At 59.9% G+C, this 24,481-nt stretch overlaps 1 protein-coding gene across 3 annotated transcripts in view; it reads left to right on the top strand.

Moving 5' to 3' along the window:
- Nucleotides 1–24,406, top strand: part of Mgrn1 (mahogunin ring finger 1) — a 38,338-nt gene extending 13,932 nt beyond the window's left edge. For 2 of the 3 annotated variants that reach the window (XM_047533633.1, XM_047533635.1), the window contains exons 2-17: nucleotides 1,121–1,239; nucleotides 2,317–2,405; nucleotides 2,639–2,785; nucleotides 4,993–5,110; nucleotides 8,850–8,916; nucleotides 9,276–9,325; nucleotides 10,936–10,983; nucleotides 12,475–12,543; nucleotides 13,942–14,101; nucleotides 15,887–15,996; nucleotides 17,550–17,615; nucleotides 18,939–19,162; nucleotides 19,811–19,931; nucleotides 20,273–20,315; nucleotides 21,409–21,507; nucleotides 23,060–24,406. In XM_047533633.1, coding sequence (XP_047389589.1) covers nucleotides 1,121–1,239; nucleotides 2,317–2,405; nucleotides 2,639–2,785; nucleotides 4,993–5,110; nucleotides 8,850–8,916; nucleotides 9,276–9,325; nucleotides 10,936–10,983; nucleotides 12,475–12,543; nucleotides 13,942–14,101; nucleotides 15,887–15,996; nucleotides 17,550–17,615; nucleotides 18,939–19,162; nucleotides 19,811–19,931; nucleotides 20,273–20,315; nucleotides 21,409–21,507; nucleotides 23,060–23,181 — 1,652 coding nt within the window. In that variant the 3' untranslated portion in view covers nucleotides 23,182–24,406. The remainder of the gene's footprint in view (nucleotides 1–1,120; nucleotides 1,240–2,316; nucleotides 2,406–2,638; nucleotides 2,786–4,992; nucleotides 5,111–8,849; nucleotides 8,917–9,275; nucleotides 9,326–10,935; nucleotides 10,984–12,474; nucleotides 12,544–13,941; nucleotides 14,102–15,886; nucleotides 15,997–17,549; nucleotides 17,616–18,938; nucleotides 19,163–19,810; nucleotides 19,932–20,272; nucleotides 20,316–21,408; nucleotides 21,508–23,059) is intronic. The other variant, XM_047533634.1, reaches the window with a different exon arrangement.
- Nucleotides 24,407–24,481: the final 75 nt, after the last annotated feature.

Below are 24,481 nucleotides of genomic sequence, written 5' to 3'. Positions count from 1 at the left end.
GGTCTTGGCCCTCAGAACCTGGGGCAGAGCTGGGTGCGAGTGGAGGGAGAGTGCTCACCAAGTGGATTCAGGGTGGAGACTGCAAGCCTATTTATTTATTTATTTTTGGTAGTGGGGCTTGAACCCAGGGGTGCTTTACCGCTGAACCACATCCCCAGCTTTTTTTTTTTTTTTTTTTTTTTTTTAACTTTGAGACAGGGCCTCACTAAATTGCTGAGGCTGGCTTTGAATTTGAGGTCCTCCTACCTCAGCCTCCTAAGCCACTAGAATTACAGTGCACACTACTGTGCCCAGCTGGAGGTCACAGATTTAAGAGGAACAGTCCAGAAAGGACTTGGTGTGTGCCGACCTGTTTTGTGGAACACTGTGGTGGTCATTGTGTCTGCTGCAACCTCAGTCTTTGTGTGGAGCCAGATGCAACCGAAGTGACTGGATCCACATACTTTTCATCTGTGGTCATAGCTGAGAAGACATCTTTGGGGCTTGTGTTTGGGGCACTGACTTAGTCTGAGGTCAGGGAACGTTGATTTCCTGGGACAGCTGTGACAAATGACCCCTAAGAGTGACTTGAAGCAACAGCAGCGTTCTCGTAGTTCTAGAAACCAGAAGTCGGGAGTCAAGGCTTCAGTGGGGCTGGCCTCCCTCTGAAGGTCCAGCGTCCCTGTCCCTCCTGGGCTTCTGGCTGTGTCCCTCTAATCCCTGTTGCCTTCACATCTGTGTGCTTCTGTGTTTCTCTTGTGAAGACACCAGGCACTGGATCGAGGGCCACTGCAGCATAGTCAGGACCTCATCTTCACTTGTTTCCACCTGCAAAGACTGTTTCCAAATGAGGTCACGTGCAGGGTCAGGTGGGACCTGCATGTGTCCTTGTGGGAGACACTGCTCATCCACTACAGAGGGAAACCACGTGGAGTTTAGGACAGCTGATGGGTCTAGAGCAGGGGCGGGGGGCAGTGTGTTGAAACTGGCCGTGTCAGAGGCTGGTGGGCACCTTGGAAGGGGTGGGGCCAGAGGGACAGCTCGGGGCCAGGCGCAGGCCGGCTTCTCTAGAATGGACTCTCCTTGAGGGCCAGGTTTCTTGAGCCTCCGAACCTGCAACTCTATTTCCTTTTTTAAACAGGAAACTACTTTGCCTCACACTTCTTCATGGGAGGTGAGAAATTCGACACCCCCCATCCTGAGGGTTACCTCTTTGGAGAGAACATGGATTTGAACTTCCTGGGCAGCCGCCCAGTGCAGGTAGGTCCCACTGAGACTGGCTTGGGTGGCCATGGGGTGGGAGGCCCCGCTGTGAGGTTGAGCAAGCACTCAGTCACCCCAGGTGGGCAGAGTTTCTGGTGAGGCTGCGTCTGAGTGAAGTGGGGCAGAGATGGTGGGCTGCCTCCCTGCACTGCCCCAGGAGGCCAGACGACCAGCTGCATGGGTCCCTGAGGGACTAGCAGACATTATTATTTTATTTTTTAATTTTGAGACGGGGTCTTGCTAAGTTGCTTAGGGCCTTACTAAATTGCTGAGGCTGGCCTTTAGCTTGCAATCCTCCTACCTCAGCCTCCCCAGCCTGCCCAGTTGCTGGGATTACAGGTGTGCACCACTGGACCCAGCTGAGTCTGGGTTTTTAAATGATGGAGAGAGGCCAGGCAAGACGCTGAACCCTGTGACCCTAAGGCCGCCGCATCCTGGGCATCCTTTGGGCCTGTGTGCCTCCTCCCAATCAGGGCTCTCCAGGCTGTTTTAGACACAGCATCTGGGTGACGTGAAACCTTGACCCATGGATGCCTTGCGGGTGAAGACCTGGGCTGGGTGCTGCCCCTCCCACCTATGGGACCAGCAGGCACAACAGGACCTTGTCTCTGTGTGTTTGTAGCCTTGGCCTCTGCCCAGGCCTGGCTCATGCAGGCCTCCTGTAGATTGAAACCACTGTGGATTCTCCTGCAGCTATGAGAAGTGGCACAGAGCCACGTGTGTGCCGGCCTCGCCTGCTCCTGTGTGGCTGTGTGCCCTCACCCGTGCTCAGGGGTGGTGGGTAGATCTGTTGCCTTCGTGTCCTGCAGGAGTGAAGCCTGAGAGCCCAGCTGTGGTGGTTTCCCCTGGGGATCCCTCTGGCCAGGTCGAGTTACCGCCTTAGCCCACGTGCTGCCTGTGTGGCTGTGGTTTCCTTCAGTATAAACGAGAGTGACATGAGTAGCAAGCCCAGGGTCCGGCAGAGCCCCTCAGGAGACCAGAGCCCAGGAATGCCTGTCTGCACTGGGACCCCTGCTCCTGTCCTGTGCCTTTTCCAGGGAGTCACCTGGGATTACTGTGGGTTTTCCCTCCTAGTTTCCCTATGTCACTCCTGCCCCCCATGAGCCGGTGAAGACTCTGAGGAGCCTGGTGAACATACGCAAAGACTCCCTCCGGCTGGTGAGGTAAGCCATTGTCCTGCCTGCTGGCACCTGGGGCCTGTGCCCGGACACCTGGGGTCCCTGGACTATCTCTAAGCCAAGAGGGTGCACCCCTGTCTCTGGGGCAGGAAGAAAGGGAAGCAGAGCCTGGTTGTTGGGTCTTGGTGTCCCAACGGGGGGCAGCCTCTGCATGTGCAGCAAGAGCAGATGTGTCCAAGCAGCTGACCCTGCAGTCCCTCCCTCTGCCCCTTGGGTAGGTACAAAGAGGATGCCGACAGCCCCACCGAGGATGGCGGGACACCCCGCGTGCTGTACGGCCTGGAGTTCACCTTCGATGCCGACGCCCGCGTGGCCATCACTATCTACTGCCAGGCGGCGGAGGAGTTCCTGAACGGCACGGCAGTGTGAGTCCTGGGCTCCCACCCTGTGAGCCTCGTCTCTGTCACCACCACAGGGAAACCCGCGTGCAGCCCCTGTGCTCTCGGCACTTGGTTTCGTTTTGCTTTCTCTCTTCCTTTGGCAAGGCCTTTGGCAGGCTAGGCACTTGGCCCCAGCCCTGCCTTGGGGTCTGGCACGAAGAGGCCTCATTGGTTACTAGTGAGCACAGGAGTCTGTCTCCGTTCTTGAGTGGGGACTGAAAGTCCAGGCCCTGGTCAGGCTTATTCTTTCTAGTCAGCCACCTCCAGGAGCCCACCCAGAGTCACCTCCTTAGAACAAAGACCCTCTATCACTCAGGAGGTTCTAAGGGTTGGGGAGCTCCGTGCTGGGAGCTCCATTTGGTAGAGACCAAATACATTCACATATATGTTTTTGGTACTGGGGATTGAACCCACTGAGCCACTGCCCCAGCTCTTTGTGGTTTATTTGGAGACAGGGTTGCTTAGGGCCTCACTAAGTTGCTGGGGCTCACGTAGCTCATGGGTGCCATAAGTAGCCCTTGGTGAGCTGGTGGCAGGGAGCACTCTATCAGGTGAGGCCCTGGATGCCCATCCTTCCCCAGGGACTCGGGGCCTGGGCTCCGGGGCAGCCAGTAGCCTCCCTGGGCAACCCTCCAGGGGGAAGAGGTGCCTTTTTCTAGACCTTTTACCTTGAGGCTCCAGTTTGACCCCAACACTTGGTTACTTTTTTAGTGACAGAAATGTCTGAGGACATACGTAGCGTAGGCAGGGAATCTGGAGGTACAGGAGTATCTGGATGGCAGTGCCAGCTCCCTGTCCCTTCCTCACAGCCCGTGAGCCCTGGGGCAAGCTTGGTGACCTGCTGCAACCAGAGCCAGCGTGACGCTCGGGGCCCTGGTGCCCTGTGTGGGCTGCACTATGATGGCTTGGAGGGGTGGCTCCTGAGTTGTCGCTGGGCTTAGCCACCACAGTGGAGGAGCCCAGGGCTGGGGAGGTGCCGGGGGCTGCCAAGGTCAGATGGGCCTGGTATGGGCAGTGGCCGGCCTCCCCACGCTCCCCAACCCTCCCCGCTCTGTGCTGTCACATCCTGTGAACGTGCTTGAGGAGAGGGTCCTCCTTCTGTTACAAGAGCTGAGGAAGCAGAGGATGACCCGCGTAGCCTCCCTGAGCTGTGTCCTGGGGGCCAGGTGGCAGTGGAAATGCCCACTCCTCCTTGCTGAGGCCTGGCACAAGGCCTGCTTCCCCTCCTGGAACACTGGCTCCAGTGGGGCAGATCCCAGGACAAAGCCTGGGGACACAGACCTGCCGGCCAGACGGCTGTGTCCTGAGTTGCAGGGCAGCTGGCCGTCCTGCACCTTCCCTGACCCCTGGCCCTCCTTCTGACAAAGAAACCGAGACTCAGATAAAGGATTGGGATCAGGGTCCCACAGTCCAAAAAGAAGGCCCAGGCCCACCTGAGCAGCCCTCTCCTGCATCCAGGCAGCCCTCCTGACGGAGCGCCTCCCCCCGGCCCCAGCCTCCCGGCCCTCGCCAGTGTCCTTTTTCTCAGAGACCCTCAGAACCCCGGACAGCGAGCGTGAGAGAGGAGCCAAGGGGGGAGAGCGCAGTGTGCGGGATTGGAAGTGCCTGTGCCCTGGGACCCAGAGCGCCCTCCTGGGGGGTCTGCCTGGCGTGTCCCCGAGTGTGGTGCTGAACCTAGTGCAGAGGGTGGTGCTTGAAGCAGTGCTGGGAGTGGCAAGATCGTGGAGACCCCTGGTGTCCCGGGCCTCCCCACAGGGGAGCTGTGGCCTGGCTCAGGGAACTCGGCCCCTTGTGCCCGACAGTGGCAGCGTGTGGGTGGATGTTGGGGGAGTCCTGTGCCCATGTGTGCCCAGTGTGTGTTGACTCCAGAGCCACATGCTGGCCACTTTGGGTGGAGGAGTTGGCATGGTGGGCAGGGAGGAGCGCTCTGAACTTTGTCCATTCAGAAAACAGTGAGGAAACCAAAACGCGGTGGGCAGGTGTCCCGCATCTGGGAAGGTGGCAGAGGTGTCAAGCAGGTGTGGGCTCTGGAAGTTGTCACCAGGTGTGACTGGGCAGAGCTGCAAATTGAGCAGAGGGAGGCAGGCAGCCTTGGGGGGAGCCCTAGAAGTCCGGCGGGTGACCGCGGGTGCTGTGGGAGGAGGGGGCGGTGTGGCCCTGCTCCTTGGCAGTCTGCCCTCTCTGCTGCTCAGGTACAGCCCCAAGAGCCCTCCTCTGCAGTCCGAGACCGTCCACTACAAGAGAGGGGTGAGCCAGCACTTCTCCCTGCCTTCCTTCAAGATCGACTTCTCCGAGTGGAAGGATGATGAGGTAACCCTCGCGCGGAGCCCCACCCCTTGTCCTGGCTCCGCCCACACCCGGGCAGCCAGGGCCCTGGGCCTGTTCAGATGCCTCCTCTCCATGGTGAGCACTGGGAATGGCTGCTGGGGCCCTGTTCTCTGTGGAACACGCCCTGGGACCGAGGGACCGAGGGGCCGCGAGGCCTGACGGGGCGCCTCCTGCACAGCCCTGGGACAGTGCGCCTGTGGCACCGCTGCATCCCTTCCGCCGTGTTTGTTTCTAAGCCATGTTGTGAACATCTTCCCGTCAGCATTTCCCGTCTCCTCCAGGGCCTTTGTGGGCTGTGACTGGCGGCTTCTCTGTCCCACCCCTCTTGGGCTTCCTCCTCACCCTTTGCCTTATTTCCCGGTGTCCATCTGGCCTGGGACCTGCTGACCCCCTCGTCTGGGGGCTTCTGTGGGATAGGATCCGGAGGCTCCCTCCAGGGCTGCTGAGCCTGAGAACTCCAGCCTGATTCCTGCTGGGACAACCGCCTGGGCTTTTTCCTCCCTGGGTGGCCGCGTTCCCTGAGAAAGATCCCTTGTTCTTGCGTTAAAATTAAATGTCTACCTTAGAGCCTTGGAGATGGCAGCAGGCTGTCCTCCCACCATTGTGCCTGGTCGTAGGCTTTGGGTGTCTTGCAGGTGACCCCCAGCTGTAAGCCAAGCTCTGGGCAGTGGGCGTGTCTGGGGGGTCAGTGTGGCCAGTCTGGCCATGAGGGGTCTGTGAGGGCATGCACAGTGCCTGTAAGTTCTAATTGGCCAGCAGGAGGCGGGAGAAGGGCCAAGGTGACTGCTTGCACCTCCCCCGTGGTTGGACACCAGCCCTGCACGGCTGTCCACACTTGGGCTGCAGGATGATGCAGGTCGTGTGGAGGCTTCACAGAGCATAGGGGCCCCTTAGCCCCAAGATACTGGGCACACAATTGGATTCCTGCCCAGAGGCAGGTCAGGGCTGTGTCCACAAAGCTCTGCTTTCTGGCTCCACCACCTACAGGAACGGCTGCCAGTGCTTGAACTCCTCTTTTGTGGGCTTAATCAGTCCTTGTCAGGACCTCCCACCAGGAGCTCTGGGACGCAGGCTCCCCGAGGGGCCTCCTATCATGGCTGGTCACTCTGGAGCAAGGCAGGAGCCTGGGAAGGAAGCTCCCTCCGACTCTGAGCCTAGACTCCCAGGAACTGCCCGCCTGCTGGGCTGGGGTGTGTGATCATGTCCACTCCTGGCCTGCAGCTTTCAGATATGCAGCTGTTTCCACAGAGCCCTGCCCAGCCTCGTCCTGTGCCATCCTCTTGGCCACCCACCACTCCTTTTCCTTTCCTTTCCACTGTAAGCTACCCTGCTCCGCCCCTGACCAGAGGCGTCACTCAGCTCCCGTCACTGGGTGAGCCTCCTGTCCTGGGTCCCATGCTCACAACCTCTGCATTAGGCCTGGTCTCTGTCCCCTTGTAGAAGGGGAGCTTAGGCTGGGGTTGAGGCTTGCTCACGGTGAGAAGTGAGGACCCAGCCTCCTGAGTGTGGCCCTGGGCCAGCACCTGCTGCTCCTGGGCCTGCTGCCCCACCACCTCCCTGCTGCCCCCAGCACCTGTGTCTCTGACTGGCCGCCTCTGTCCGTGAGTGCCTTGGTCCATGTCCCATCAGCCTCACCTGGCCAGAGCCATGGCTGTCCCTCGGGAGCAATGTGGAGACCGGGCCTGTGTGGGCTTTGGCAGGTTACAGGCTTATCAGCTGAGGGCTGCCTTCCCAAGGCTTCTCACATGGGCAGTTCAGGGGGAAGCTCGGCCTCTGATGCTGGGAACCCAGTGTTATCCATGTGCTGAGGGAGGCTGCTGGCCTTGGGCAGGGCAGCCAAACCACCTGGTGACATGGTGTCATCACTGGGCGGCGTGCCGGCCTCCTCTGCAGACGGCAGGTGGACCTCTGGTTACCTGGATGTCTCTGGGTTCCCCACCCCAACTGCTCTTCTTTCTCTGCCTTCTTTCTCCTCATCTGTATCTTCAGTAGGAAGCTCTTTGTGTTAACGAATTTGAGGTAAAACCGTTTCCCTCTGTTTCGTGAATAGCATCAACATCCACTGTGCAGCATGGGTCCCGTGGGAGGACTTCACTTGCACGGTGTTGAACCGCATGGTTGGGCAACAGTGACCCATTTCACAGAGCAGGAAACTGAGGCTCAGAGAGGTAGAAGGGCTGAAAGTGGACATGACACTGGACGGGAGCACACTCCCAACTTCATTTCCTACTGCCCGCTTCACGAGGGCACTCCAGCAAGGGATGTGGGCCTGCATATCCTGCGCCGGGCTCCGCAGGTGCTCCTCTGCCAGGGCTTGTTCTGGAATGTCTCTGTTCACAGGGTGTGAACTCAGGGTTCACACAGCCATGGACTCCCATGGTCTCAGGATTACAGTGCTCCAGGCCAGGAGCAGCTCTCCTGGGATGTCCTGCAGGGCAGGCAGTTGCTGCAGGCTGACTCTAGGGCCTGTCCCTTCTCCCCCTGGTGGTCCTGGCTCGGGGAGGTTGGCTCTGGGTTCCATCCTTTTTTCTTCTGTTTCTCGCAGTTTCATTGTGATGTAATTCACGTGCCATGTAGTTTGCTTGTTCTAAATATATAGTTCAGTGGGTTTTGGCGTATTTAGCACTGTACAGTCAATATCCATCCTTTAGTCAATCTTTTTTGAGGACAAATACTAAAATGCTCATGTCTGCTGCTTCTCTGTGCCAGACACCGAGGGGCGTCATGGAGACTTGGTAGGCAGAGCCCCATCCTTTGCATCTTCCATCTAGCGGGACACTGGGTACACTGAGGACACTGAGGATGACCCCGTGACCTCATACACAGGTCTCCAGTGACTAGAGAAGACAAGAGCTGAGAATGTGTTCTGGGGGGCTGCCCACTTGTGGGGGCCCAAGCAAGCCTTTCCTGAGACCCAGACTGGGGTAGACAGCAGGGTACAGGATGAGGGCCCAGAGCTAGAGGGCACAGGTACCCATGAAGAACGGGGCCTGCTCTGGTTGAGGCTGCTGTGGTGTGTAAGCTTGGAGCTGGGCCTGAGCTGAGTCCCTGGGGCTTGCGGGCTAAGGGGCGACAGCTTTACCTTGAGAGCAGTGAGGAGGTTTCCTGACCCCAGATGGCCACACATCTCCATCCCTCCCCTCCCATCATGGGTGGGGGCCAAGCCAGGCACCTTTCCTTCAGCACCTAAACAGTTAACCGTGACCCAGCACCTCCGTCCACGGAATACACCAAGAGGACGGGAAGCAGGGCTCACGCCGCAGAGCCCACCATGGCCACAATGCAGAAGCAGCCCATGTTGCCAGCAGTGGATGGATACGCAGAATACAGTCCCTCCACACCTGGGAACACTGTGCAGTCGCAAAAAGACGTGAAACTGACTTGAACTACAATGTGGCTCTTTAGAAGCATTGTGCTCAGGGACAGAAGCCACAAGTCCATGTGCAGGAAGCGTCCAGAACTAGCAGAAGCAATTCACAGAGACAAGTGGATGAGTGGGTGCCCGGGGTGGGGCAGGGGGGTCACTGCCTGTTACAAATGAAGTTTGGGGAGAAGAGAAAGTTCTGGAAATGGATGGCGGTGATGGTTGGGTGATGCTGCTGTGTCCTGGATGCCATTCCATCCCATGTCCTCTGAACTTTGTCTCACATCACCCTGCTCACCAGACTTCTCTGACTCCCTGGCCATGGTCCTGACCATTCTTGCTTTCTTTCCTCCTCAGCTGAACTTTGACCTGGACCGGGGCGTGTTTCCAGTGGTCATCCAGGCTGTGGTGGACGAAGGAGATGGTGAGTGGGGTTGGGTGGCTTTTCTTCTTCCTCTCCTAGCATGTGCGCCTTGCAGGGAGGAAGCTGCTTCCTGAGGCCCTTCTACCCCAGTCAATGAGAGGTGTCCCTTCCAGAGCTGACAGTGTGTCCACGTCCCTACCTGCAGGCTCGGGACCATGGGGGAGCTCCAAGGATGGGGCCGGGATTCGGGAGCTGCCAGGGGAGGCACAAAGTCCCTGGCAGAGGAGGGTGAGGTGGGCACAGGCCTCCAGGTGGCACACCTGGGGAGGAGCTGGTTGGAAGGCACCTTAATGGGCGGGTGGGGCGCATTTGCCCTGACAGCTTTGTCCTCTCCTCTCTCTTCCTTCTCCTGGCTTCAGTTGTGGAAGTGACTGGCCACGCCCACGTACTTCTGGCTGCCTTTGAAAAGGTAAGTGCCATCCCAGTCGCCGACCCCAGTGACCTAGGAGCTGGGGCTAGGGGTGGTCTTCTGAAACCAGAAGCTGACTGGGGAGTCAGGGCTTGGTGCAGGGAGCCAAGGGTCAGAGCTGGGGCAGGTGGAAGATGGCCCAGCTCTTCCTCAACTTCCAGGAGACCTGTTCTGAGGCTGAGCATCCCCATCAGCCAACTTTTCAAAGGGATTTGGAGTGGCAAGGGAGAATGTTCTAGATTGAGGCCAACCCTCACTTCCCACTAGGATGTGGAGAGATTGTTGCCCTGACCCTTTCCCACCAGGCCCAGCGTCCTCAGGTGTCACCTGGTACCTGTCACATCCCACCTGATGCACTGCCCCTTCCTACCTGGCTTGCATTTACCCTGATCCCACAGGGTTGGGCAGCCCTTCTGTCCTTACCTGATTGATGTCTGAGTCAGAGCTGTGGTTCGTGGTGTAGCCCAGGGCCGGGCTCCATGCACAGCACATCGTGATGCTCTGGAGGATGCGGGTGGACCAGGCCTGCTGCCTCCTGTGATGCCCTGCGTGGCTTGCTTACCAGAAGCTTGTTGCAGGTAGAAGGCATGTCCCTGTTTGATAATGACCCAGTGGATCCCGCTCTCCTCCTGCCCTTCAACCTCAGCACTCTTAACTGTGGAGTGTTCCAGCACTGGCCTGGGGCCCTGGTGATTTGCCAGGTCCTTACCCCTGGGTGGACCTGCAGCCCCTGCCGCTTTCAGTGCAGAGCCCAGCTCCTGTGACCTGGACCTTTCTGAGGTTACCCAGTGCTCTGCACAGCTGGGCCGGGGACCCCTTAGACTTGTTCCCTGAGCAGAGAGGTTGGGTCTGCCCTCCTGGGCCCAGGGGTGCAGGATGCCCACGTGCGTGCCCAGACAGAGGTTGGCCCCCTCTGTCTCCTGCACTGGGCTGGGCAACTGTGCTCCCCAACTTGGCCTGCTTAGAAGAGGTGGTACGCATGTGCATTCTCTGACTGAGGAGAGAACCATCTCGGGCAAATGTTCCATTTTGAGCTACTGGTTTAGAACCCGGTAAAAACTGCTTATTTTGTAGTCCTGCACAGTAGACATTTCCATCAGAACCACCAGCCTTACCAGACAATCCTGAATGCTGTCTTGGTTGACTTGGAAGGTCAGGTGTAATTATTGTGGTTTCAGAATCTCAGATCTGATGCCTCGATTAACCTTGTCCAACCTAAACAGCATGTCTCCCTGGACACCACAGGTTGCATTTGTTCCATTTTGTTCTTTTAGTGCTCCCAGCTGTTCTGTGTGTGTGCCTGCGTTGCCTTCCAGACTAAACCAGGCCCTTTGAAAGCAAGAGCCTGTCTTGATTTTGTTCTCTTGAGTGCTTTCTGGATGTTGGCCATGGCTGAGAGGTCAACCTGGGGAGAGTTGGGGTCTTTCAGAAGGTTCTCCAGGTACTTTTGAAGCCAGGCCTGAAGGCCGCAGTTGAGAGGTCTTGGCCTGGCTCCTTGGCCATCATGTCTGCCTTGTCCTTGGCTGTGGGTGTGGGTTGCCAGGGAGGCCTGCAGCTGGCTGGGCAGCATGGTGGTGGCTTGGCCAGGTAACCTTTGTCTTCCCCTGCAGCACATGGACGGCAGCTTCTCTGTGAAACCACTGAAGCAGAAGCAAATCGTAAGTGTTAGGCTGTCACCGCCCCTTTGACTTGAGAGGCATGCACACTGCCATCCAGGGGTTGTGGGCTGTTCCTCCTGGACTGCTGGGCTGTGCTCCAGGACATCAGGTTCATGCGTGTCTCCAGGGGGTGGGGATGCACCCACTGCCTACCATAGCCACGCTTTTGTTTGCTTGGTGGTGCTGGGGATCAAACCCAGTCCCTCAAGTATGCCTGGCAAGGGCTCAGCCTCTAGCCACACCCCAACCCCCATAGCCACTCTGATGAACCCTGAGTCTCGTTGAGTTTGAGCTGTGGTGCCTGTAATGCAGTTAGTGCTCAGTAAGCATGTTCTGAATGGAAGGATGGAGGGGAAGCAGAGACAGACAGACTGCAGCCTCCTTGCTTTACAAAGTGCAAGAAATGGGGCCGTATTGGGCAAAGACTTGGATTGACTCCTTCAGCTTCTGACAAGAAGATGGAAAATCCCAGACAACTGCTATAGACCAGCGCAGCTTCTCTTTAGCGTCATTAATTTCATGGTCCTTCTCTGGTCAAATTATCCTTAAGCACTGTGGGGGTTTAGTGGAGCTGGGGAGTTCCCTAACTGGAGCTGCCGGAGAGACTCAGACTTTTTTTGGTACCGGGGATTGAACCTGGGGGTGCTTAGCCACTGAGCCACATCCCCAGCCCTTTTTATATTTTATTTAAGAGATGGTCTCACTGAGTTGCTTAGGGCCTCACATAAGTTGCTGAGGCTGGCTTTGAACTCCCAATCCTACCTTAGCTTCCCAAGGTGCTGGGATTACAGGCATGTGCCACTGTGCCTGGCCTGAGACTGAGGGCCGTGGCTGGGGTCTGTTTGCCGAGGCTGTGGTTAGCAGTTGTCCTGTGTGTGGGCGCCAAGGCCTGTTTAAGTTGCAGTGTGGAAATGGGGTTTATTAGCTTCTAGAAGGTAGAGTGACCCTTGTCAAATCCCAACCCTGAAGATGTTGCATGGACCTGACACCCAGTGGGGGTCAGGGTCCTTGTCTTGGGTGAGCTGGCTGGCAGGGCCCTGGCACTGGTGAGCAGCAGGACAGGGCACTACTTACAGAAGTTGGTTTGGTGTCTTAGAGACCAGAGACATTTTCATGTCTCTGGAAGGAGATTCAGAAAGCAGTAGCCACATAGGCTGCTGTCCTCTACCCACAGACCTTGACTGGTTGCTCTTGCAGGCTGTGGATGGATGAGTGAATCCAGAGTGGCTTTTCTCTGGTGGTGGGTTAGTTGGGAGGCAGCGTGGCCCCAGGCCCTCAGCCCTCCTCCCTGTGCTGCTAGCTGGACTGGGCATGTAGCAGGTTTCCTGTCCATCTCCTGCCGTTGGCCCACTTCCCAGGGGCAGGTGCTGGACAGGCTCCCCAGCTGCACCTGCCTCTGGGATGTGAGCCTTGGAGGCAGTGTGGGCCCAGAGGGTACAGGGGGCTTTGGATGGGGCCTGGTGAGGCCCAGCGTACCTTCTCTGCCCCCAGGTGGACCGTGTCAGCTACCTGTTGCAGGAGATCTACGGCATTGAGAACAAGAACAATCAGGAGACCAAGGTGTGTCCTCAGGGGCGGGTGCTAACGGACTCCATGCTGGCTACCATGCCGGAAGTCCACTCACTGGGGACGACTTGTGGGGTCTCCCAGGCCTGGCTGAGGGCTGATAGAAAAGGGCCAGTCCTTCCTGCCTTCCCCTGGTAGGCCTGAGCCCCTTTGGCCATCCAATCCTAAGGTTTATGGAACATAGTGTCCTTTTTCCAGCGAGTTTGCTGGCTTGTATAAGTCACTGTCCTGTCCTCTAGGGCAACCTGGGATCCAGGGGCTGCCCCTCCTGCGGCCTGGGTATGGAGATACTGCCTCTGGCCTCTTTCCTCACCGCCAGTGGTGAGCAGTGCTGCCCCCTGCTGCCCCTGCTGCCAGCCCCACGCCTCACAGTGCATCCTGCACACCAGCGGATGCCCTTCAGAGGTAGAGGCAGCTCTGGTGGCAGCTGAGCAAGGTCCAGAGGGTCAGTGGAGGACTGAGGAGCGTGAACTTGGGACTTGGTTGCCTTTTTATTGTTTATATCTTTTATTATTTTATTTTATTTTAATTTTTTTGGTACTGAGGATTGAACCCAGGGGCACTTAACCACCAAGCCTTCCCCAGCCCTTTTTATTTTTTAATTTTGAGACAGGATCTCACTAAGTTTCTTGGAGTCTTGCCAAGTTGCTGAGGCTGGCTTTGAACTCGCGATCCTCCTGCCTCAGCCTCCCAAGTGGCTGGGGTCGCAGGCGTGGCCCCTGTGCCTGGCCCCTTTATTGTCTCAAAGGCACAGTGGCTTGAGTGAAGTGGCTGCCTGGTGTCAGATTCTTGCTGACGAGCGCACAGGCTAGTCCCGGGATAGCAGGGCCTCCAGGCCAGGAGGACAGGCCGCCTAGCCAGGCTGGCTCCGCTGAGCGCACGCTGCTCAGCCTTTACGCCAGGGCTGGCTGGCTTCCCGTGGGCCCTCGGTTCCGTGGCAGCCGCCAGCATTGTGGACACGGGACGGCGGTCGTGGCTGGGCTCTAATGAAGCCTCACAGAGACAGGCTGGCTAGCCTGTGCCCCTGCTAGGACGCTGCTCTCAGCCCACGTGCCGCTTTTCTTGCTGAAACCTGCCGTTATGGATCTAATTGAAACATTGCCAACAAGTTCAACCTGTTTGATTGTCCTTACCAAGTGGGTTGTCGCATTTACCAGATGCTGTGCAGCACAGCTCTTCAGGGTTTCCTCTTTGGGTCTGAGAGCAGGAAGAACCAGTTCTAGAGTCCCCAGCATCCCCACGGTGAGCATGGTGCCTGCCGTGGCCTCCATGGCTGCCTCCTGCCTCTGGGCCTTGCTTGGCCATGGTGGCCCCCAGGGCAGTGAAAGACGGCTGACTGGTGGCCCAGGGGGCCTGCAGAGGTCACTGACCTGCAGGCCCTTGTCCCTGCAGCCCGCAGACGATGAGAACAGTGACAACAGCAACGAGTGTGTGGTGTGCCTGTCAGACCTGCGGGACACACTGATCCTGCCCTGCCGCCACCTGTGCCTCTGCACCTCCTGTGCCGACACGCTGCGGTACCAGGCCAACAACTGTCCCATCTGCCGACTGCGTGAGTGCCACCCAGGATCCACACCAGAGGGCCATGGAGATGCAGGCTGCCCCGCCGCAGCAGGCCAGGGCCAGGGCGGTCAGTGGGCTGCCTGTCCCTTGCTAAGACAGGAGAGCAGCCCTTGACCTTCAGGCTGGCGTGGTCTTGGCTGTCAGCAGGTGTGTCCGTGCCCACTGGGGTATGCTGCCGCTTCTGGCCTGGGGCCACCAGATCTGCAGTCTGTCTCCAGGACAGAGTGGGGCCAAGGGCCGAGCGTGCCCGGGCAACATTGATCCGTGAACAAAAACCCTAAGTAGAAGTTATTTTGGAGAAAGTTAGAAGGAGTTGCAAATGGAAAAGTGTGCTGGGCGCCCGCCGCCCTTTTGGGCTCTGAGAGCTGCCCGCGGGCACAGCGGGGAGGTGGCAGTGGTGGCAGGTCCTGGCTCATGCACCAGCCCCTGCTGCCAGAAAGCAGCAGCATGTCCTGGTGCTGGTAGTGAGGGTCCTCGTGGGAGCCAGGCTGCGTGGACGGGTGCCCCTGTCCCGTGTGCATCCCGTGTGCATGCGGGACAGTCTGGGCACATAGGTGTGGGGGCGAGGCTGCGTGGCCTTGGGGGTCCAGAGCACAGGGTGCGCCCCAGACCAGGAGCCTGTAGGTGGACCGCACACAGCTCTGTCCGGTCTGGTTAAGACTGGGCAGCATGAGGGGCCAGCCTAGCCTGTCTGCAAGCCCCTCGTGGCCCGGAAGCAGACGTGTTGGGGGCCGAGTCTGCCCTGTGAGTGGCCCTGTAGTCTGCAGCACCCGAGGAGGCTTCCGTGAGGGCTTCCCCTTCTGGAGCAGCCCTGTCGGCTCACCTTCCCTGTGTCCTCTGAGAATCTGACTTCCCAGGACCCCCAGCAGCTCAAGGCTTCCCAGGGTTCCCACAGGGCTCAGCCAGAGAGAGGAGTCCCAGTGGCTGGTGGGACTCGCTTGTCCGGGCTTCCTGGGGCTTTCTAGGGGTTGGAGCATTGTCCAGAGGCTTGGGGTCAGGAAGCAAGAGCAGGCCAGCCTGCACTGGGTGAGCTGGGCAGGGCTGGTTTGAGGGGCCAGTTCTGCCTCACATGGAGCTCAGTGAACCCCTTTCCAGTCCAAAGCCCAATCCCTGGGCTACTGAATCTTGGGTGAGGTGGGAGGTAGGAGACCTGGATGCCATGGGGTCACAAAGTGAATGGAAGGAAGGTCTCCTCTCTACACGAGGCCTGTGTCCATCGGGGGTGGTCAGGAGATGGGGAGAGGAGAAGGGATTGCTGGATGCACCTTGTCTGTGGTCGAGTTGCCAGGCTGCGTCTCCGAGGAGGAAGCCTTCTGTCCCGTCCTTTGCTTTTGCTTTGCAACCTGCCTGTCCTGGTCTCATGCCCTACACTCTTCACCTGCCCTGTCCTGGAACAGGATGCTCTGGCCTCTGGGCCATTTCGTGGGATGAACCCATGTGCTTTCCCGGTTCCAGGGGGCCAGCCTTGCCTCTGGATTCCCCTTGGGACCTGGCGAACCTTCCCACAGCCTGGAAGCCTGAGTTGCAGTCCCAGCAACTGGCCGTAGGACCTGCAGCGCTTCATTGGTCTTGGCCCCCGCCGCTCAGAGACTCCACTGGCCCTTGCCCCTGGGCAGTGCCGTTGTGGCCTTGTTTTATCTCCCTGCCTGTGGCCATTTGCTAAGGGTCTGTTTAGCCCTGATGGGGACTGCTGTGGGGCATCCCGGGTGGGGTGCCCGTGTCTCTGTGCTGCTGGTGTGCTGCCTGCTTACCTGAGTCCCTCTCTCTGCCACAGCGTTCCGGGCCCTCCTGCAGATCCGGGCGGTGCGCAAGAAGCCAGGGGCCCTGTCCCCTATCTCCTTCAGTCCTGTCCTGGCCCAGAGCATGGACCACGACGAGCACTCGGTATGTGCCTCTTCCTGCCGTCCCGTCTGTGTGGCCCCTGCAGAGGCTGAGTGTTGATGGGAGCCAGGGCAGGCCGTGTGAGCAGCCGCCACCTCGTCTGGGTTCACCCAGTGCCTGACACTGTCCCAGGTCGACACTCCGTCTGCTTCTCAGTGAGCAGACGGTGCCATTTCCTCACAAGACTCCACAAGACAGTGCAGCACGGCTCCCGAGGGGCCTTGGCAGATGGCCACCAGGCTCCCTGCACAGGGCCACGCAGGGGGCTTGCCTCAGACCTGAGGAGAAGATGGAGAGGGACATGAGGAAAGAGGCCAGGGAGGGGGAGAGAGCAGTGGATTCAGAGCGACTCCTCGGCAGACGGAGAGATGCAGAGGCCTGGGTGGGCTTAGGAGAGAGCCCAGGCAGCCTGGGAGAGAGGGCTGCCGGGCAGAGCCGCCCCTGGGCTCCCTGCTGGTTTGAGCCCCTTTCCTGACTATCTGTTGAGGCTGTTGGGTCCAGTGGCTTTGAAGGCCCTGCCTCCTGTTTAAAAAAAGAGCAGTAAGCCCAGTGGCCCTGCACACCCGCAGGATGAAGCCTCTGCTCCAGGAAGTTCCTCGCAGGCCTCCTTAGTTTGCATCAGGCTCTTGGCCTGGGCCTAGCTGACCTCTCTGCAGGAGGCAAGGTGTGTTTGTCCACATTTCTGAAAATTGGGCTAATATTTAAAAGCTTGGAAACTTCCCTTAAACCCCAGATTTTTGGCTTCTTTTTGAAAATCTGATGTGTTCTGGCAGCTGCTGCAGAAGTGTGCTGCCCCAGAGGGGCCTGTGTCACCAAAGGCCACCCAGCCCCCATGGGCTAGCCTGGCAGTTCTGCCTCCAGCTTGTCCAGCGTGGGCTTCACAGGGCTGGTGTCTTCCACCAACCCCTGGTTGTGGGGGGATGAGGCCTCTGCCCTTTGAAGAGGGCGCCTCGTGTGTCAGAGGGTTGACTCACACCCAGTGGTGGCAGCTTGGTGCTTGGTTTTGCACCCCCCCCCCCCCCCCATTCTGCCCTGGTGGCCTAGGCTCAGGCAGGTCCCTTCCTGTTCCCTCTTACCTTTCTTGAGTCAAGGCGCCTCCCAGTGCAGGGCTGCTGGGGCGACAGCTCTAGCCACAGTGTCTCCCAGGAGCCCTTCCTGTGCGGGCTCCTCACCCCTGCCCTTCATGTCATGCTGAGAAGCCCAGGCCTGGCGTTTTCTCCAGGGAGTAGTTGAGATCGTTGAGGGGTGGAGTACCCAGCCATTCTTGCGCCCCTCGGCCAAGACCTGCTACCTGGGCAATCTAGGCCGTGGGTGGGTGGTGCTGGGGACGGGCAGGCCCCACCCCTTGCTGCTCTGAGAGGGCCAGCTGCGTGGCTAAGTGAGCCGGCAGACTGCCCAGAGCCCACATCCGAGCTCGCGCTGCGTGTGGTCCTGAGGGTCCTATGAAGCGCAGGGTTGCCTGGTGCCTGGAGGACAGCAAACCAGAGGCCCTGCCCACCAGCCCAGCGCCGTTCAGGGGGTGGTGGTTGTAAAACGTATGATTTTTATCTTGACAGTGTCCCTTTAAAAAATCAAAGTCGCACCCTGCCTCCCTGGTCAGCAAGAACCCTAAAAGGGAAACAGTAAGTGTGCTTGGTCCTAGGACCGTCCCGCCCGCACCTCGCTCTAGCCAGCAGTGTGGGGAGTCGCCCACCCAGGCTCAGGTGTGATGAACGCAGTCTGTCTGGTCGCTCTCCCCAGTCCCGTGTCCCTGGCCAGGAAGGGAGTTTTGTGGAACAGGCAGAAGCTCCAGGTCTGTTGGCAGAAAGCCAGCCTGCCCGCCCCGGAGACGCGGCCGACCCGCGCCCTTCCTCCAGCTTCGCCCGCCTCTGGCTCCCAAGGCCCCATTTCCCTTTTCTTCTTGCTGGCAGTGGAATGGATGTCGGAGGTGGAACTAACGTCGCTGCTGTTTTTTGCAGACAGTTTTCCCTGCGCATGCTTCTTGGTCTTGCATTCCCTTGCTCTCTGCCCCTTGGATTTTGGCTTTTTGGGCCTAGGACTCTGGTTTTCTGGCGTTTTCCCTGCACCCCAGGGAACAGGCAAGGGGACTGGGTAGTGGGTGGCAGCTGGACCAGAGCCCAGAGCCTTCCCGTACTGGGCAGACCCAGTCGAAGCCCCGTGTACCCTGGGGGTGGCTTAGAGGGGTGGAGGAGCAGCCCAGAGGGAGCTTTCCTTTCTGGAGTGGCGAGGAGCTCAGGGCAGTCCTTACTCTAAGTCGCAGGCACGTGGGAGCAGGGGAGGACGGAGGTCCAGGACAGCACAGGCCCAGCCCCTCCTGCCGCCCTCTCCTCTCTGCCGCTGGCGTGGCAAGCCCGAGGGAGGGTCACCTGGTCCTGGGAGAGCGGGAGAGAGTTGCTCCCCTCTGAGCAGCCTGGTGGCCGGCTGCTCCCTGGCCCCTGGCCTTGTGGGTTCCACCTGCGGCCAACAGGGGGCGATAGTGCCTCTTGCTACAGGTGCCCATTGCCCAGGGTGGGGCTCCTGGAGCCAGACCTCCCGGGCGGGGCGTGTGCAGCGGTCTCTGCCCTGGCATGGCTCGCCCTCCCGCTCTCCAGCCTTCCCCTCACTAACCCTTCACTCTCCCCCAAGGCGGGAACAGGAAGCCAGGCCGGGCTAGCCAAGGGTGGGGAGCCCTTGTGGGTGCCCTGCATCTTCATCCTGGCCGCTGACATGGGCATCTGTGTGTCCAGGGTGTGAGCCAGCTCTGGCTGATGGCCGAGGGAGCCCTAGGCAGGATGGCTTCAAGGCCGTGAAGGAGGGGACCTCGAGTCCCTGAAGGTGGAGCAGCTAGAGGGTCAGCAAGGAGGGTGTGGAGTAGAGTGTCCCTGGGAGAAGCCCGGTGTCTGGGGCTTCGTGGCCGTGGGCGGGGTGCCTGGCCGGCCCCTCCTCACCTGTCCTTGTCCCTGCAGAGCTCGGACAGCATCCCACCTGGCTATGAGCCCATCTCCCTGCTGGAGGCACTCAATGGTCTTCGTGCTGTGTCCCCGGCCATCCCTTCGGCCCCCCTTTATGAAGAAATCACCTACTCGGGTGTTTCAGACGGCCTCTCCCAGGCCAGCTGTCCGCTTGCTGGGATGGAGCGAATCCTGGAGAGTGGCCACCAGGCCAAGCCCAGGAGCAAGTCTCCAGACAGGTGAGCCGGGCAGCTGGCCCGCCCCTCCAGGAGGGTGCGTGTGGGTAGCACAGGAGGAGCACGAGGTTTATCTGTGTGTCATCTGGCTGGTGACCCAGCAGAACGGCGTCCGTCGTCCTCGCCACGCGCTGCCCTCTCCTTCAGCAGCCTGCAGGGCGTGTGCCCTCTTCTGCCCAGGATCCTGGGCTTTGTGGCTGGTCACTTGGGCATATCCCAGCACAGTGGCCAGCGGTGGCAACTGGTGCACAGCGCTGCTGAGCCAGCGGCCATGGTCCTTTCCCAGACTGTGACAGCACTGGCAGTCACAGGCACAAAGGGCCTCCAGGCAGCCACGTCCCTTAGGGGCCAGGGAGACTTGCAGGCCTGCTGTGCTGCTGGAGAGCCAGGCCCACACCCTCCTGTGGCTTCCTACCCGTGTCAGTTCTCATCTCCCGTCTGTGCCTGCATCCCCCAAGAGTCCCTGGTGACCTCTCCGCACTGGCCACGGGCTCTGCTAGTGTAGGTGTGTCCAGGGGCGTCTTTCCCACTTCTGGCCTCACCCAGTCGGTGTCAGGTTGGGGCATCTGCAGGCCCAGCGTGGCTTGTTGGTGGGCATACCTCATCCGGCTGTCCTCCCATCCACCCACCTTCCCTCCCCTCTGTCCCTAGCACCCTGCGGTCCCCATCGTCCCCGATCCACGAGGAGGACGAGGAGAAGCTCTCGGAGGACTCAGATGCTCCTCTCCCGCCCAGTGGTGCGGAGCTGGCGCTGCGGGAGAGCTCCCCCGAGGTGAGGCGCCTTCCCAGGGAGGCCTGGAGGGGAGGCTGTAGCCGGGACCCTGCCTGGCCTCCTCCAGCCACAGCACCAAGCCTGAGCCACTGCCCTGCCCTCCTGGGCATTGCCACACTGCCAGGCTCTGGGTCACATTGCCGTGACCCAGCCTGTGGGAGGGGTGCTGCATGGAGACGTGACCAGGGCTGGTGAGAGGCACACGAGAGCCCGGCACCCACCACGCCTCGGGTCCTGAGCAGCTGCATGTCCCACTGCCCCACTCTGCCCGGCGTCCCGTGCCGCAGCTCTTGGCACCAGCCCTGCACCGAGTTCCAGGCAGCCTTTCCTTTATCTCCTAGAGCTTCGCAGCAGAAGAGGCGGATGCGTCCTCGCTGAAGCAAGGTGAGCCCGCTCCCTCTGCAGCCCAGCTCCCACCCTCCCGGAAAGCAGGCCTCAGAGCTGTGCCGGAGCTGTGCCGTGCGGTGTGGGCCAGCCCTGCCGCGCAGTTCCCCGCCTCCTCCCCCAGGACCAGGAGCGGCCACTGTTTCCAGCCTAGGTCTTCTGGCCGGCCAGCCCCCAGCGTGTGGCAGGGCTCCTGGGCAAGACCTGGGAAGTCCTGGGGGCACATCAGCTGCCTGCCACCCCTCTGCCCTTCAGAGTGAGCAGGGGTGGCACGTGTATCCTCACCTCCTTCAGCAGAGGTCTTAAGCACACGGGGGCTACTGCGACCCTGGCCCCTTGGGGAGCAGGGTGGCCGCCCACATGCTGAGGCTCCCAGGCCACCACGTACGGCCGTTCCTCACCAGCCTTGCTGCTGGACAGATGAGGAAAGCGAGGCTCAGCTGGCAAGAGGGAGGCCTGAAGCCAGTGAACTTGGACACAGACGTGGCCAATTGTATGGCGAAGGCCCCAGAATGAATCAGTCACCCTTGGGCTGGCCCGTGCGCCTCCCGGGAAGCCCCGCCCGCCGTGTGAGGCTCACTGTGGTTCTGGCAGCCCCTCCAGCCCTCCGGGCCTTGCCTCTCTGTGTTAGGTTTGGAAGCCGCTGGTCTGAGTGGATGATTAGCAGCTACATCCCACCTGGTGTGACCTCAGCTGTGGGACACCGTGTGTCCTGGGACAGACGGCATGGCGGCAAGCCCTTCTTGCGCCAGAGGATACTTGACCACCTGAGAAGTGCAGGTCCCAGACTGAGGAACCGAGGGCTGCTGTGGCCACAGGCCATGGCCCTGCGGCCGCCTGCTCTTCAGCAGGGTTGAGCAGGGACAGCTGACACTCGTTACCAGCTGACCTGGTTTTTGAAACATGGGTGTGTGATGTCTGTGACACAAACACAAGCACCCACGTAGCGGGAGAGGGAGGGACAGAAAAGGAAAGGCACTGTCCACCTTGGGGTCCGGGGAAAGTGAGGGGACCAGGATGGTCAGCTGTCGCACAGGCCTGGGGCGCCAGGACCCGCCACACGGTGGTCCTGACCTTGCCCTCCACTCTGCAGGGAGCCGGGTGCCTTCCATCGAGGACGTCCTGCAGGACAGCAGCCCTGAGCACCAAGGCTGCAGCCAGCCAGGCCCTCCTGCTGACATTTACCTGCCAGGTACTGGCCCTGGGGTCCTGCCCGGCCTGGGGTGGGTCCTGGCTCTGTCCCCAGGGGGCCGGAGCCTGCTTTGGTACCTCCTGCTTTGGTACCTCCTGCAGTCCCCAAAGTATGAGTCTGGCCAGGCCCAGGTCTGCTTGGTGTCCTGCAAGCTTGGCGCTCTAGAGCAGACCTCTGCCTGAGGCCCCTTCCGGAACACTCAAGTGGGTGCACACAGTCCTTTTCCCTGTCTGCCTTCTGCTGAGGACCAGGTGGTCATCACTGGTCCTTCCCAAGGGCACAGCAGGCCCTGGACCTGGTGCTGGGGAGCCATTGGCAGAACCTCTGCCCTGCGAGCTGCGAGTAGAAAGCAAGAATGCAGGGGCCTAAGGCCATGCTGGGTGCAGGGGTCCAAGCAGAGGGCCAGGCCACCCCTGCCTCAGGGCTGCCTGGGCTACCTGCCCAGACAACGCAGCATGTCCCCAGGCAGGGCAAAGAGCCAGTGGAGTCTTGATCTTCCCTCTCCTTTCCCAAGGCCCAGGCCCTCAGCTCAGCGCCCCTGCTCTGCTCTGCTGGGATCCGCTTCAAACCAGACATTCAGAGCCAGGGGTGGAAGTGGGGCGCTGAAGCTCCTGGGCTTCTGGAGTCAAGATAAACAGTCATGTTGCCTTCAAAGATGTGACCCTGGAGGAGCTGCTCTAGGGAGCCTGGCTCCTCTCACGTGCAGGGAAGCCGTCTGCCCGCTGCCTGGCCCAGCGCCTGTACAGCTGTCTTCCAGGGTGTACACTCTTTGGTTGGAGAGGGCCTCTCGTCTCCACCCTGCTTCTGTTTACTCTTGCTTTTTGGTACCACGGGTTGAACCCAGGGGTGCTTAGCCACTGGGAGATGCTAGTTGGGTGTTGCAGTTGAGGTCAGACTGCAGAAGTAGGGTGCTCTGGTTCAGGCGACCTGCCTGGGACAGTAGTTCACTGCTTGGGGCTGCATGGCAGGGCTGTGTCCTGCAGGAAACTGCAAGTCCTGGAGACAGTGGCTCTGAGGCAACCTGTCCAGGCACCCCTCTCACATGAGAGGGCTGTGCCTGTCATAGGCACCTCTGGAGCACCCCAGTCTAGGGACAGAGTGCCTCGTAGCATAGAGGAGGTGACATCCCAGAAATGAACAGCATCCTCTGCAGAAGGCAGGTGGACTCCCAAGGTCTCGCTTTGCCTTGGGGAAGCTGCTCCCTGCTCCTGGCCCTGAGGTTGGCTGAATTCCAGCCTAGCCCAGTTGCTCAGCAGGGCAGCGTCCACTCAGATCTGGGACGTGCTGGCCAGGGCAAGGCCGGGAGACCCCACGGGGCTAGCAGCTCCACTGCCAGACACTCAAGGTGATACCCCGAGGGGGCCAGACCTCACCTCCGCTGGGTCTGAAGGTTCCCCCAGGTCCCTGACGTGGCCACTTGGCGTGCATGTACTGTTCCCATCAGACTGCAGTGGGGACAACGGGGGGCCCTGTCCTTTGGTGACTTGATGGTAGCAGGTACCATGGGGCATCAGCCAAGTGTGACCACACCTTCCTGTGCTCCTGCCCACAGGATGGTCCACGTCCATGGAGACATCCTGCAGCCTCGGCAGCCTTGGCACCACTGGTCCCCCCTGGCCTCCACTTGGTGGCTCCAGTCCTGACCCTGGGACCACTGACCTGACCCCACTCTGAGAGTTAGGCCAAACTGACAGCACGGAACCCTCAGACTGCCAAGGGGCTGCTCTGGCCCCAGCGTGATTCCAGTCTCTGCTGTCGGCATGACTCACGGCCACCAGGCTCTGAGGGGCCATGGTGACCCTCGATCAAAGAGCACAGTGACCTGTCCACTCTTCAAACCCTCTTTTTCTATGGTCAATATGTTTGTAAATGGCACAAGATGAAGGACAGTGACTTTCTACCTGGGCACTGGCCCTGGGAGTTCCCCAAATGCCAGGGTCAGGGTCCCTGAGCACTTAGCAGACCAGCAGAAGAGAACGGGTCTGTGGGTGAAGTGCGTCTTCACAGACGTTCTGGGGCGCAGTCACAGTTGACGAAGGGAACAGCGCCTGTCGGCCCACCCGCGTGTCCCAGTGGCACCCTGGTTCTCGCTGCTGCTGTGGCAGGGCCCGCTCTGGGTCCCCTGGCACTGGGGGCCTTTCCAGCGTGCAGCCTGGGCAGCTATGGGCGAGGCAGGGGCTGGCCCCACCGTGGGGTGATGCCCTGGTCACTGTGCCCTGTGCCTTCTCACGTCCCGGCTTGCTCCCCTCCAGTGTCCCCACATGGAGCCTTTCTGCTCAGCCAGTGGCACTGCCCACCTACCCACCAGGGAGGGGCCTGAGCTGCGTCCCCAGCTGCCTGTAGGAATTTAAATATCCCTTTGCAGCAGCAAGACTTCCGTAGCAGGACCTGCCGGGGGAAAGAGGGCGTCGAGGGCCCAGCTGTGACGCTGTGCTTGCAAGCAGCTTGCAGCAGACGGGGCACCTGGTGCCAGTGCCTGGAGCAGAGCTGCCCAGTGGGCCTGGGGCCCGTGCTCTTGCTGCTCTCCTGGCCCAGGGAGCTGCCCTGCCACTGACCCCTGAGGGAGGGACCGAGGCTCGGGTGCTTGAGCCAGGGCTCTGCCCAGCCGACACCTGGGGGAGACCCAGCAGTGGCTGGTCATTCTTCCCAGCGAGCCTGTGAGCAGAGCTCTCCTGCCACCCAGCTTCGCCCCGCCTGCTGTCTGCGCACATGTGCACACGTGAGTGCATGCACACCAGCCCCCTCCTGACCCTGCCCGTTGGTATTGGTGCCAGTTGTTTGAAGGATGGGGTGCACACTGGCCCGTCTTGACCTCAGCGTGCTATTACCTGATGTACTCTGATTGGCATCATTTTTTGTTTTTACTGTTTATTTATAGTAATAAAATCATGCGGCAATACCCTGTCCTCGCCTTCCTCTGGGCACAGCACCGTGGGCCCGTGACAGGACACTGGTGGCTGCTGATGCCTGTGGC

Source organism: Sciurus carolinensis, chromosome 18 (assembly GCF_902686445.1).
Source record: "Sciurus carolinensis chromosome 18, mSciCar1.2, whole genome shotgun sequence".
Taxonomy (NCBI): Eukaryota; Metazoa; Chordata; class Mammalia; order Rodentia; family Sciuridae; genus Sciurus; species Sciurus carolinensis.
The sequence above is the reverse complement of the archived record's forward strand: the minus strand, read 5'-3'. Positions and strand labels throughout refer to the sequence as shown.